Consider the following 15,509-nt stretch of genomic DNA (forward strand, 5'->3'; position numbering starts at 1 on the left):
GGGGTGTGAGCAGAGGGGCTGTTTGCCTAGAGGATACGGATGCTCCTCTAAAAACTGCCGCTTTATCACGGTGCTTCGGCATACTTAAAAGCCCAAAAGCACGTATTGATTTTTTGATTGTTTACTTTTCCCTCTCTCTGACATTCTCTGCTCCTGACATGCATTCTTTGAAAAGGAAGATATGTTTGCATTCTTTTAATTGTGAGAAAGAACTGTCACCTCTATCTTGTCATGGAGCACAGTTTAAACTTTTGAATAAAGGGTGTCATTTCATGTCTGGAGGGCTCTCTAATAATGTTAACAGTGTGGGAGAGTTTATAAGGGCTTAAAATATATAAAAATAACCACACAAACATATGGTTTCTACTTTGCGGATTTTCACCTATCTTGCGGGGTTCTGGAATGCAACCCCCGCGATCGAGGAGGGATGTATAACAGGACAAACACCTTTCAGCTAAGTGTGGTATGTTGGGAACCCTGAAATTATGCTAACAATCACACAATCAATAGATGCCTTTACTATATTTAAAAATGCAAGAAAGGGTCATATTTCTCATTCAGTTGATTGTTCTAACTTTTTCTGACTGTTCCTTGGACTTTAACATTTTTTAAGCATTGTTTCTGTTGTTTGAAGACAGAAGAATCCTTTGATTACTTTCGTTTTTTTTTTTTTTTAATTCAACTTGTTTTTAAAGATGCTGAAAACGAATTATGCTCTCCCAGTCATTCTTGTTAGCATTTTCAGGTTATAATTTTTTTGTCTGTTCCTTGAATACGTTTAACATCTGCTTGATTTCATTCTGGTTATGTGTCCCCATTTTGGCCACAAAATCCTACACTGTTTGCTGATTTTGATTCTTGGTACACGTTCTGAGCTTTCTTTATTTATTTAATGACTTCACGACTTGTTATTTTAACATCACATCTCCCTATTTAAAACATACTGCAGTCAGTACGACACCTCAGACCATTTAAAAATGTCAAATTCCAAGATGGATCGATTACACTCTAGGCACAATATGCTAGAGCTAGTGGAAAAAAAGCTGAAGAAACAAAATTGCTAGTCAACAACAAGTTCTTTGACAAAGTAATGTCTTTAGCTAAGTCCATCAGGACTGTTAAATAAGGACAGAGGCTCTACAACAAAAAAATCACAACAAGGAGATACTAACAAGAAAGATCAGTAACGTTTTTTTTTTCTTTGGAAGAATCTTAAATCTCAAGTAATCATGAATGCACAACACAGGATGCACTTACATGCTCACACAGAACTGGGATAAGTTGAGTACCCCAGTTAAGGCAGTTGACTAGCTTCTTACAAACATTAGTTTACATGTGCAGGTAGGCTTCCAGAGTTCTCCTTTGGCAAAAAGCTTTAAGGTCATTGTACTGTGCAAAAAAAAGTTCATTGTCATAATCGGCCACCATGAATCTCAAGTCAAGCATGAAGAGAGGTTAGGAGCAGGCGCTGATACAGCACATCGCCGCACCCACCACATGACAGACCAACTCAGGATCCCAGATTAGGACCTGAGTGCAGCCTGATGACACCTCAGTACCACACCAGTTCAAATGGAATGAAACAGTGTGAGGTTTTTTATAGTGACTGAAGTGCCAATTCTGCCACCAACCCCCAGATTTTTCCTAACAGTTTGGAGGGCCTACACATAGGGCTGGAAGCAGATTAACGTCATACCCAGGACAGAGCAATTGCAGGTTAAAGGCCTTGCTCAAGGGCAACCTTCTGATTGCTAGTGCCAGTGTGATGATTATCTTTTGTTTATCAATACAGTAAGTCCCACACATATAAACCTTTAAGTTACAAACTTTCAAAGATGCGAACATGCATTTCCAATAAATTAAAAATTATTTAAATAAGTGATAATTTAAAAATTCTTGCACAACTTCAAATTTTGCTGCAGCACGTAAGTTAATTTGTGTGTATAGTGGCGATATGCAGAACACAAACCCCGAACGCCATTACTATTTATATATTCAGTCACATGCATGCACCATCTAGTAGTGGTAGTGCTTTTGGCTGTATCTGAGTTTACGTTGAGTTGACTCACTTTATTTCAAGGCCAAGATGTCTGGAATTAAGCGGGTTCAACAAGATCTTGAGGACACAGTTAGAAACTCATTGAGGGTAAGTTCTTCGTCACTCGGAGAACCACGTTAACAAGCCATAGAAAACCAAGTAATGTGGTGGGGTGCTAGCGCAATAGGGACTGTAAGTCGGATTTTGTGAACAGCTTGTTCTCGTAGACTTGTCCTAATCGACTCTAATTTATGATCTTCAGATATGAGCATCCCATCAGGTGTACTGCGGGCTGAGTGAGGGTTTTTATTTTGATACGCTCATACTGGAGTTAGCACTGGAAGTACTTTTTTTGTGATGCTTTTTTTTTATCCTCGCTTGTCTTTCAATGAATCTTCACCGCAAACATTGGGCATCAATATTAAGTGATGAGCAGTAGGTGTCAAGTGATGCTGCCATCCGATTGCTTACTTTGTGTGTGGAGACTGAAAGTGGATTTGAAAACAAATGTACCGTGATCAGCTGATGGAAAACAATGGAAATAAAAATAACGTTCGGAAGTTTGTTGTTAAGATGCATTAGAAATATATAACAAAAAAAAGCCAAGCAAAATGACACCTTTTATTGGCTAACTAAAAAGATTACAATATGCAAGCTTTCGAGGCAACTCAGGCCCCTTCTTTAGGCAAGATGTATAACAAAAAATACAAATAATAACTTTTGAAATTACTTTCTTATGTACTGTACAGTACAAATATATTTTCGATAGCAGTTGTTTCTGTGAGCCTAAAATACCTTTGTATGTCTCATTTGTACTAATAATTCAATACATTTTTTAATATGTGATTATTTTAATTGTTTTATTATATTTAATTCCAGCAGTTTGGCTAGTCTCATGATTCTCTCCTGCATGGTTAGGTTTCCCAAAATACTAATCAAATACTTAAGCATCACCAAGAAGTCTTCAAAATTATAAAGGCAACATATAAATATGAATGTACAACAACAAAAAGTTGGAAACTACCCTAAAAAAATATTTAAGATAAGACTGACTTTAAGTACTGTAGAGTGGACTGCTGAGGCCGGGCCATTTACTCACTGGAGGTTTTGTTTTCCTCGCCTCTGTGACCATCTGACCATAAAAGAGAAGCTTTCATTTTTACCTTTCATTTGTTTTCGTAACTGTACTTTTTCCTTTACCATTTGTAAAGCTTTTTGTACTACACCCTTATATGAAAATATCCTATATACAGTAGATAAATACTGTTGCTAAATCATTTAAAGCTCCGGAAAGTTTTATAATGCAAGCAAAAACATTATGTATGTGCCAACTTTTATTTTTATTAGAAAATCTTAGCCTCAGACCTTTCACCAACCCTACAATACTTTGGAAGATCTCTCGATGGGAGTGCTGATTTAAACGGTGACACCATCCCTGATGTGTCAGTTGGAACCTATGGAAATGTCGTTCAGCTGTGGTGAGTACCTTACTGGAACTAATTCTGAATTTTCTGCCATTTTCCATCAAGTAGTTCTGGTAAAGGTTCCAGGTGTGTGTTGACATATTTTCAAGTTTATTTTAGCAATAATAATAACTAAGGATCTGCACTGGTATCTCAAAGGTTGCCGGTTCGAATCCCCGTCACTGCAAAAAGAGATCCTACTCTGCTGGGCCCTTGAGCAAGGCCCTTAACCTTCAATTGCTCCAGGGGTGCTGTACAATGGCTGACCCTGCGCTCTGACCCCAAGGGGTAGGCGAAAAACCGAGTAATTTCCTTTGGGATTAATAAAGTATAATAAAATAAATTTTAAAAAATATATATGAAAATGGGTAGTAATAGAGTAAAACAGAGATTGGTTTATCTGAACATACCATTTCTTAAATCCAATTAATTCAAGCAGGGCTACAGAAGCCCAGAGACCATCCAGGCACAAGACATGAAGAAACCACAGATGGGGTCCATTCACACATATGTACACCCAATTCAGAGTCGTCGATTAACATAACCACCATATATTTGGGGATGTGAGACACATTGACAGGAAGATTGTGCAAACTACACACTGACAGAATCGGTTTGAAGTGATGGGCCAGAATGCCACCAATCTGTTACTAATGAAGTACTAACACTCACGATACTCGTTAAAAGATGAGCAACATGATGTGTTGCCTGTGGCTCCATTAAGCTAACTTGTGTTGTATCCTTCGTAATGAATGAATTTACTCCACCCAATGCAGGTGGCAAATTAGTGTAGCTGGTCAAATTGTTATATTCTGAAGCTTTCTCAGTTTTGCCATGATTGGTAACTATTTTATTTTGTTTAATATATGTATTGAATTGCAAATAAATACATATTTATTAAAATAAAATGATCATGAAACAAGAAGTAGAAGATGCATGTGTCGTGTTGTCCCACTGTCAGGATAATCTGCAAATAAAATCCAAAATTATCTCCAAATACAAATAATGTGCCTTACTTACCAATATTTAGTACTATTTTTTTTTTTTTTTTGTCATTTTAGACATGCAGTTTGATCTAACGGCTTACACCACATTGTTAGGTTTAAGCAAGCGGTGCTTCATTTTTGTTTTATTATTTATTATCTTTTACCATTGTTTTATTGAGGTCAGTTAATTGCCATTTCCTGTGTTAGTTGTTTTTATGGCTGCTTCAGTTTTGATTGGCAATGTTGTTTTTCAATGCCAATGCAAGAATTCAAAGGTGTGGTCAAAAGGCAGAGGTAAAACGTCTTAAAACCCAATAAGTCACAAAATCAAAGCACAGAAAAATCACAGTAACTTATTAAAAATTCCCAAGTGTAATTATGGAAAATAAAAAGTCATGTATTCATGTGTTAGCATAAGTAGATATAAAACTTATAAGCATTAAACTTAGTGTGAGCTTTAACACGAATCAGGTACGACAAGCAAATAGTTAAATAAAGGCATATGCCATATTTCTTCTTTAATTGAGCTCAGAGAAAAAACACTAATATTTAATAACCCAAAAGGATGGAGGATGGGGAGAATGATGAATGGAGGCAGCCTGAGGTCGGAGAAGGGGGAACACCTGCCAGTTGAAGGCTGGCTAGGAAATAAGGGAAGCAAGAAAACGATAATGAATGGCAAAACACGAGAAATATTGGTAGTTTCCGAGAGGGCCTGAAAGGGGCCAGCTGGAGTGGAGAATCACAATAAACAGTGAATGAGCTGTTTTGAGCAAGGCCAAGATGATAAGAAGTGATGATATTAACTGTAACTTTTGGCTCGTTCGGGGCTCAGCTCAGTTTGGCCTGATTGGGTTGAGTCTGTGTGATTGTTAATTGCAAATAAACTACAGTAGTTACTCTGTTTGCCTATCCTTCGACTCCTAGAGCCTTCTTTCAAGCTGAGAATCTTTGGTATATTTTACACTTCCACATAATCAGATGAACCACCAGAAACTATGGGTTGCCCCACCTTTATAAGGCTGAGACCAGTCCGTTGGGGTGATGGGTTGGTGGCCCCACCTTTTGGGGGACCACCCACAAAACACATGGAATATAACACAGGAAAAGTGAACAAAGCAGACAATTCACAAAAGTAACACTAACATAAACAGCACAGATATAAACAAAAAGGACATAAAACAAGGTTTCGTCGCTACAAATACTCGTCATTATCAACTGGCAGAGAGTGTTCAGAACATTAGAACACTCTAGATGAGAACAGGCCATTCAGCCCAACAAAGCTCGCCAGTCCTATCCACTTATTGCGTCCAAAAAAATATCAAGTCGAGTTTTCAAAGTCCCTAACGTCTTACTGTCTACCACACTACTTGGTATCTTATTCCAATTGTCTATCGTTCTTTGTTTAAAGAAAATCTTCCTAATGTTTGTGCAAAATTTACCCTTAACAAGTTTTCAACTGTGTCCCCGTGTTCTTGATGAACTCATTTTAAAATACAAGTCTCGATCCACTGGACTAATTCCCTTCAATATTTTAAATACTTCAATCATGTCTCCTCTTAATCATCTTTTGCTTAAACTGTAGAGGTTCAACTCTTGTAATCTTTCCTCATAATTCATCTCTGTAGCCCTGGAATCAGCCTAATCGCTCTTCTCTGGACCTTTTCTAGCGCTGCTATGTCCTTTTTGTAGACAGGAGACCAAAACAGCACACAGTACTTCAAATGAGGCCTCACCAGCCATTAAGAAGGCTAACAGCAGGTTAGGTTATATAGCATGATGTGTAGAGTACAAGACCAGTGAGGTTATGCTGAACGTTTATAATATACTGGTCAACAGAAAAATTTTCACAGATTTTTCTCACAGACTTGGATACCAGCCAACATGTGCCATCACATTATTCTGGCATTAAAGAGGCATTCACAGATGCAACACTTGTAATGACACATTGATGCTACAATTACCAGCCCTTTGCTGCTTATAAAACAAAAAAACAGACTCACAAACTACACAGATCCTACAAATATTCAAAAATAAATGTGAAAGTGAAACAAAACTGGTCAAGAGCCACAAAACATTTGTGAAACCCGTCTAAAACAATACAGTAATGTAAAACTCATGACAAAGGCTTTACACCGGTATGTTTTAGCTACAGCCTCATCCGCTTCACTGAAAGACCGCACTCCCTTCATTTTTTTTCGACTATAATTTATGTAGTTTCATTATTTTTTCATTGGATAGTTAAGATTAAAAGTGTATTGTTTGTAACACTTTGAACTACCTTATTTTGTCTTTAAAAGGTGACCATCTACATATACAGTAAGAGGCTAATGCAGTGGGTTCCGGGGGCCTCGTTCCAGGGGAGCTGCAAAATGCCTGAAAACAATGATAAAATAGCAGCAAAATCACTAAAAATTAAGCTGCCGAAGGGGTGTCAAATTTACAGTATCTTTTTAAAGCAGCCCATTTAATCAATATCCAAAATATGACACGCAATGAGGGTCAGTTTTCTTAAAGACCCCCTTTAACATTTGTTTCATATATGAATTGTATTCATAGGTAATTTAAGAAAATCACAATTATACCTGCCATTAAAATGTGTCTTCAGCATCCGCTTGTAGTCCGAATGGGAACAAGCTGAGCGCAAAGACCCAAAAAGAGAAAGACAGTAGAGTATGGCAGGTCTCACTGCCATTAAGAACTCTACAGTTTTACAATGATGCCAAAGACGTGACAGTCACGTGAAGGTGATGCAGCTCCACACCCGCTGCTGCCACCGCTCACTCCCCTTTCAAACCTGCCCAGGTACCAGGGATGGCCATTCCGATGGCTGCAGCCACCCTGTGCGATGCTTTTGTCTTTTCTTCTGACTTGATTGTTGTATTTGCTTTTCCACTCACATTTAAATGCGGTTTTAGATGATGGAGATGCTCTAGTGCCGAATTGAGACGATAACAAAGTAGCTTAGTTATGAAAAATGTGTGTAGTGGCTAATTATGCATTTTAAAAATTACTTACTTTTTATTTTCAGAAAAACATTTATTTTAGGCATAACTTAACAAGAAATACTTACTTCCATTGAGTAGACAGCAAATTTTGTAGCTTTCAAAAATAAATGCAGTGAAAAATTCTATATTTTGTCATTTACCAATCGTTATTTATCGCTAATGAATGCCAACACATTTTATGTTATGATTAAGAAATTCCAGCACACCATTTTGAAATAGCTTCTAATGTTTTAAAAGATACAGACAGTATAACAGCACTACATGCAAATTTGTTTTTATTAATAAATGTAAGTTCAGAAACAATCAGCTTTGTCAAGACTGCAGCAAAAAGTACAAGAGAATGAATATCACGGCCTGACATGTTCTTATGGTTTACTGTTGGACCTTGGAGGAATAAAGTTTGAGAGCCAATGGAATAAATAAGGGACATAAAATGAATAATAATATTATATGTAACATGACACTTAATGTTTTATAACTATAACTTTTGAAATTATTTCTTTTGTGTTCTAAAATATTGCTTACTCTTTAGGTCACAAAGTATAGTGAATGTTACTGTGGAGGCTACTTTTTCACCAGACAAGATCAGCATTCTTAACAAAAGCTGTGATGTGAGTGGAAGAAAGCAGTTTTGTTTTGTAGCAAAGCTCTGCTTCTCTGCTACCTTTAGACCGACGTCAGCCAGTGGACCAGTGGGTAAGAAACTTTATCATTCCCACCCATATCATTCGAATTATACATTTCTGGAACACACAAAACGGGCATTGCTGTGTTTCAGGTATTCAGAGAACAGGCTCTCTGCTGGCTACTAATTTTTTTTTTCTGTGTGTGTATTTTTATAGGTTTTCAATTATTTTTTATTGTTCTTCCATCTTAATAACTTGAAATGCTCTTCTTGTACCTCTGCCACAAAGCCAGCATGCTGTGGGTCACCTGGCAGCATTTCTGTCTGTGAATTTATCCTTTTGGCAGACGTATCTGTTTGCTGATGCTGCAGTAAATGCTTTTTTATTAGATTGTATTCAACGTTTGTTTTTGTGTGCTGGGCCTTCTGTAAGTTATTTTACAGTTGGAAGTGGCAGTTGTTCTCTACCTTTTATTGAAAGTTCAGGATTTTTCAAGTTGAAGTTATTTCTTCACAATCTTCTTATATAATACACTACCGTGGCTGTTCGTTTGTCTGTCCAGGATTTTAAATCACCAGTAGCTCGCAAAGCGTTTCACATATTGACTTTTTGAATTTGGTACACATATACTACGTGACGTCTACTATCCGCTTTCGGGGTGATGATTTTTATTACTTTTTTTTTTATTTTATTGCAGAATCAACTCTTGGCAGCGCGCAGCATGGCGGCTATGTGGCACATGCGTATGGGCGCTGTTCTCATTCCCTACCACCTTCGCTAATCATTCTTGTGTCAGATTGAAGACTTAAGTGCCAGCTTAAGTGAAAAATGAAATAAAACATTCTAAGTAATTTCAACACAAAAACTAACTTAATCAGTTTTAACACGAAAAGCTGCCGACGAAAGAAGAGAAGCAGCGGGTCGCTAGGGTGGATAAAAGAACAGCTGCTCAGGAAGCAGCAAGTATATCAACCTCTGAGCAAACGAATGCTAAACAGAGACAGAGCAAGAGTATGAAAAATAGGAATGCTCAAGTCAAGCATATTCACTGCACATTATTGAGCAGTACACCGTTACTGATCAGAGTATAAAATAATTTGCCACATGAAAATGAATTATAAAGTTAATCATATTTTATAAATTACTAGACATTAAGCCTGTTACAATAACGGGCGCTAGAACAGTAGTGCATAAACATTAGTAGGAACAGTCTATATTAAATGGCAAGGGACCTTGTATGCGGCTGTAATATGCGTCACTGTATTGTGTGCCTTTAATTTTCTCTCGCAGTAATACTGGTTTGTATTTCCGTAAAATGCCTGTAATTTTCTCTGACAGCAATACAGTGGAACTTCCAGAAGTAATTTCCCCCATAGGATTGTATGTAAATACAATAAATCTGTTCCAGACCGTACGAACTGTATGTAAATATATATTTTTCTTAAGTTTTTCAGCACAAATATAGTGAATTATACCACAGAATGCACACCATAATAGTAAACTACCGTAAATGTAAAAACATTGAATAACACTGAGAAAACCTTGAACAACAGAGAAAACTAACACTGCCAAGAGTTTGCACTATAGCGCTACGAACCGCTCGCTAAAAACACTTTTTTTAAGAGTTTCAAGCACAGGGAAAAAAATGTACATTTGAAAAATCCATAATTTAATAAACAACCAAGAAAAGTAACATTGCAACAATGCGCGCACACGCCTGTGTCTGTGTGTGTGTGTGTCTCTCTCTCTCTCCCTGCACAGGAAATGCACAGGGAGAGACTGAACACACGGACACCTGGACGCACACACGGGTTTTATTGAAGAGGATATAAAAAACTAGGGGGCTTTGCACCCTGCTCACTTCGCTTGCCAACCCCTGGGCCTGTGCTACACACTAGCCTCTTTGCGGTTCTGTCGCTCACGTATGGGGGATGTGGTTGTACAATTTAAACAGATTTTTATTTTCATGGAAATTGTTACATATGCATAATTTAACTATTTTACATTACAGCGAATAATTAACCATATTAAAAAGGAGTAAAATGTAATAATTTGAAAGTAAATTATGTTTCATGTTGCATTAGAGTTATTCATTGCGTAATATGATTTCATTCTGTTTGGCTTTGAAATTAACACGCAAATACTTTTTAAACTTACACTTTTATTGTAAAACTTCAGTAAAAACTATTTTTGAATAAAATTTTTGTCAATATCGCATTGAATTTTGATTCTGCGTTTGGACTTTCATCATGACAACGCAACGTTTTACTGCCCGTGATTGAATTTCATTTCTTTCTCTCTATTAAATTAAACTACTTTTTCAAATGTTTGGCTCCAAGATTGGTTGTCTTTGCAAAAGCTGTTCTAACTGGAAACTGTTAACGTTTAAATATGAATGGCATATCAAGATCTTCTTTTTTGTGAAATGTTATCCACAGAAGATGTACTACATTGTCTTTCTTGGATACATCCTTCTTTCTACAGAAATTCGTAATCCAGGTGGTGTTAATGGTTGTAGTTATTCTTCTGGATATTGTAAGTTGATGTTTTCATCTTCCGTACGATCACCACCAACAGTTTCAGCATAGTCTATTGATACCCATTTAACCCATTTGTTGTGTAACCGATTGACATTTTTGGCCTTAATTAATTTGACTTCATCGTTTCTCGGTGCTAGCATTGTCCGTGTACTCATTTTTTCTGTTGATAACCCTTCGTGATGAAATTCTTCAATAAGATTTCAACATAATACACCTTCTTTAATTGGGAACTTCTTTAAAAGGTTAAAATGTATAAGGTCTGAGAGAGCAGGAACTGTGTCTTTCAAAAGCATTCACATGAATGAGAGGTGAGATTACCTTGTGCGTGGTTGAAAAGGGTTGAGAGGAGGGCATGACTTGAAAAAATCTCAAGGCCAAAGTCTCTACTTGCCATAGTTGAAAAAATCGTCCAAAAAATCTTGTCTCACCACAGGATTGTTTTTATTATAATAGAGAGATATCCAGCCTGCTCGTCTTTTAAAATCTCAAAACAATGTTTTGCTTTTTGCTTCTGAAAATCACATGGAGACAGCATTTTGCAATAAATGTGTGTTTTCAAGACATTTTCAGTAAGTTTTAAGGCTTTTCTTTCACAATGGGACCCTGATACCATTAAGCTCCATTATAAAACACAAGATCAGGCTAGTCATTTATAAAAAAAAATTGGTAACACTTTAGTTTAGGTACTGCAAAAATGTCTGTTACTCATTCACTATTATGTAACAAGACCTTAATAAAGAATCAGTTAAGTGTTTATTCATCTCTGCAATATGACCAACAAACAAAATGTCCCTTGGAGTGGCCCGAGATGGGACACATTTCTCTTGCTATTTGGTATAAGATCTGTGAATCCTTCATATTAACAAGTATCACTGCACAGACATGAATAACTTACCAACTGATGTTTTATAAGGGTAAAGATGACTCAAAGAAGCCTTTATTAAGGTCTTGTTACATCAAAGTAAATGCGAAACAAGCATTATTGCAGTACCTAAATTAAAGTGTTGTTAGAAATTATATAATACTAGCAAAATACCCGCGCTTCGCAGCGGAGAAGTAGTGTTAAAGAAGTTATGAAAAGGAAAAGGAAACATTTTAAAAATAACGTAATATGAATGTCAATGTAATTTTTTTGTCACTGTTATGAGTGTTGCTGTCATATATATATATATATATATATATATATATAGCAAAATACCGCGCTTCACAGTGGCGAAGTACTGCATTAAAATTTTTATTAAGAACAAAATTAAACCTTTTTAAACTGAGGGAAAATATGCCAATAATTATTTGTTAAGGATCTCTTTGTATACCACATTGTCAGTTCAGCCCTCAGGTTGTAATATGACCAAGCTGTGCGCTGAGCTTACTCTTGAGCATGCAACGTACAGTTGGCCATGTGAACAGTAATCTGCCTAATCAGTGTGTTTAGTAATCTAAACACACTGCCTACAGCAGCAATTCCACATTTTCCAAAACACAGGTATTTAAATCTGGGTTGCCTGCTGGTATTTGGGGGAATTCTTCAGTATAAAAATGTATACAATGTAGAAAATGGGGTGCTCTAAAGCTAACCGCTGCAAAACAAGGAGGCCAAAGTAATCCAAAACAGAAATATGTATTAAAAAAGGAATCACACAGGGTGGGCATTCCTAAACAATAGTTTTAATAAAAGTTATGGCTGGAGTACTTACTCACCGAGGTAATGCCAGTTACTTCTTTTTTCACCTCCTGTTCCTTGGAATGATTCCTCTGGCTTCTTTTTATCTTGTCAGTTGGACACTGCTATCAACACACCTTCGCACTTCAAGCTTAATTCTCAACTGGCCAGAAGATATGCCTGGAATTGCTTACAGACATATCATTGAATATCTTGCAGGATCACTTATTGGGTCCATCCTTCCAACATTTGCCCAGCAGCCTCAGTGCTCTATACACTGACACAAATACCAGGAAACCTGCTCATTCCAGTGAATACCAGGAGGTCCTGTATAGCGGACAGAGCTACTCTGCTGCCACCTACCAGACCCCATGAAAGTATGTCCCCCTGTAGCCTTCAATTTTAACTGACCCTGAAATGATATACTTCCAGGATAATTCTTACCTCCCCTGGCAAAAAGTGGGCCTTCTGCCCTCTTGCATTCAAGGAAAACATTCCACCCTCTAAGTTGTTATCCTGCATAATCATTGGACATAGCATGCCATGGCAGTGACAGCCCAGTTCATCTGACATGGCCACAAGTGATGCCAGTGCCAGTGGATTTGCTGTTGGGGCATCCTGCGGTCCTGGCAGACTCCACCATTTACATTTAACAGTTAGAGCATAGACAGGACATGCTTGAAATAATTCAGGGCTACACAGCAAGTTGCTGCTACATAATACTTCTCGCCAGTACTGCTATATTGTGTATATTTCAGTGCACTTTCACTCCAACCCAGATTGTCCTTCGCTTTTTTACATCCCAGATGGCTCAAGTCTAAGTTATTTTCAATGTACTATATGTATGTGAACCTATTTATGTGCAGTCTAAATTACATATTATTTTGAATGCAATAATCATTTTTATTATACTATATGTAAAATTAAATAAAGTGAAAAAACATCACTAATATATAGGTGGGTGTCCTGCATTCTTAATGCTGTCTTTCAGATATCAAAAGCAACTTTACTTTAGATGCAGATCTTCAGTCATCAAGAGTGTCTTCCCGAGGTTTATTTGCTGAAAATAATGATAGGATGCTGCAGAAGAACATTGAAGTTATGGGCAAAGTCACTTGTAATGAATATAAAGTTTTTGTTCAGGTTAGATGGCAAATACTTTATCTTTACTTTAAAATGTCTAAATTTTATTAGGAGATAAAGCAGTGGTTCCCAAGTTGAGTTCTGGGGGACCCCATGCGGCAGTGGGTTTTTAGTCCTCCTAGTGTCACAAAAAAAAAAAAAAATTTTAAAACTCTTTATTTATAGAATTTTTAAATATATTTCTATTGTCAAAAGGTCTTCATTTTTCTTAGCCGTTTTCTTTTTAATTCACCTCTTCAGCAGAATTTACTCCCTTTGATGACCACACTGAACACTAAAGGGGAGCAGTTTACTGTTCTTTGTCTGCACTGCTCATTCCTAATCATCTGCATTTGGATACAATTAAGGAAGCAAACTCAGCAGAAAACAGTAAATTAAACATAGAGCATTGCAAACAAAATCTAAGCATTTAAAGTAATGCCACAAAATACAAATATTTATGAATTTTCCTAGAAATTCTTGTTTAGACCAGATAGCTAAAGAATAAGATCAGCTATAAGTAAGATGGAGGCACAGACTGTGAAACAAAACCCTGCAGCCATGAGGTCCCCAGGACTGAACTTGAAACTACTGTGATAAACCACTTAATGTGTCTGCCAAGACAGACTGCTTACAGAACTAAATATGTTGATGATACTCGCTGTTTTTCACAACTTTAATAGCATGGATGAAGGTTTCAAAAATGTGTCTGTCATCACTTCATTATGCCAGGGGTTACCCAAGTTAAAGCAAGTTTTAAGATAATACAGTATGTCAGGTATTGCTGCTTTTAACCAACTGAGGAGATAAAAGCATTCCACTTTGATGTTTAGTAGTAGACAAGACAAGTAATATTTTTTCATATATCTGATTTTTTAAAATTTATTTTAGTTCAAGCCAAACATTGACACTGCCATCCACCAGCACTCCGTACACTGCAGTAACTCCAAAGACTGCGGGTCCATTTGCAGTTAACTGCACTTTGACAAATACAACGCTGGAAACATACATTGATTTTTAATCAGCCACCATGCAAAGAAACCTCATTTGTGCCGCTTGTACTTGTGATCTTATTTATTCGGTCTTTAACCACAGCTCACGACTATAGGTGAGAACAGGGATGTGGATTGAACAGTAAACTGAGAGTTCTGTTTTGAGACTCAACTCCTGCTTCATCACCGGAACAGCAACTGCTGCTCCTCCAATCCGCTTTTCGATTTCACCTTCCATAACTTGTGAAGAAGATCATGAAGTGCTTGAACTCCTCCGCTAAGGGCAGTTGGCATTTTGCTACTTCAGTGAAATCTGTCTGTAAGACTCTCTCATGAAAAGACAAACAGGACAGAAGACATCACAAACCACCTACATTTACAAGGAGTTCAATTAAGAATAAGAATCAGAATCAACCTCTTTTCAAGAAATTACTTGAAGTGAAAAGTATTTATTATACAGAGTCTGACGTACACTGTTTTAGGTGGCTCTGAGGCTAGGGATCTGCACTGGCAATCGGAAGGTTGCCGGTTCGAATCCTGTAAATGCCAAAAGGAACTCTGCTCTGTTAGGCCCTTGAGCAAGGCCCTTAACCTGCAATTGCTGAGCGCTTTGAGTAGTGAGTAAAGCACTATATAAATGCAAAGAATTATTATTATCAGCTACATATGCACTGATGTCTGTTTATCAGTCTTATTGTGTGAGATGTCTATATGTCATATTAAATGTCCAAGTTAATGTAAAGTAATACATATACAGTACATTGTTTTTACAGGAAAATGAATATTTATCCTATTTGTTTATTTTGACCTGTATCGGACATTTTATACAATCACATCGGATGATGCTCCTTTATTTATTTTTTTTTAGAATTCTCAAGCCACATGTGCTCTATATTGATGTTAGCTTCACAGCACATTGTATCCCAAAATAACTTATTTTCTCTCAACAGGATGCTCCAGATTTTGTAAATTCCCTTGCCCTTCGTGTTGATATTGGCCTCCAGAAGCCAAAGAGCAGTCCTGTCTTAGAAAAGTTTGCACGTAATTCCTGGCAGTTCTTTGTAAGTTCTTTTG

The 15,509-nt window shown here is 37.0% G+C and overlaps 1 protein-coding gene across 1 annotated transcript in view; it reads left to right on the forward strand.

Moving 5' to 3' along the window:
- itga2.2 (integrin, alpha 2 (CD49B, alpha 2 subunit of VLA-2 receptor), tandem duplicate 2) overlaps positions 1-15,509 on the forward strand; it is a 165,907-nt gene that overhangs the window by 116,650 nt on the left and 33,748 nt on the right. The window contains exons 15-18 of the mRNA XM_039758501.1: positions 3,386-3,516; positions 8,028-8,191; positions 13,313-13,464; positions 15,386-15,496. Of these exons, the coding sequence (XP_039614435.1) occupies positions 3,386-3,516; positions 8,028-8,191; positions 13,313-13,464; positions 15,386-15,496 (558 nt within the window). The remainder of the gene's footprint in view (positions 1-3,385; positions 3,517-8,027; positions 8,192-13,312; positions 13,465-15,385; positions 15,497-15,509) is intronic.

The sequence above is a fragment of the Polypterus senegalus genome, chromosome 7 (assembly GCF_016835505.1).
Source record: "Polypterus senegalus isolate Bchr_013 chromosome 7, ASM1683550v1, whole genome shotgun sequence".
Lineage (NCBI taxonomy): Eukaryota > Metazoa > Chordata > Cladistia > Polypteriformes > Polypteridae > Polypterus > Polypterus senegalus.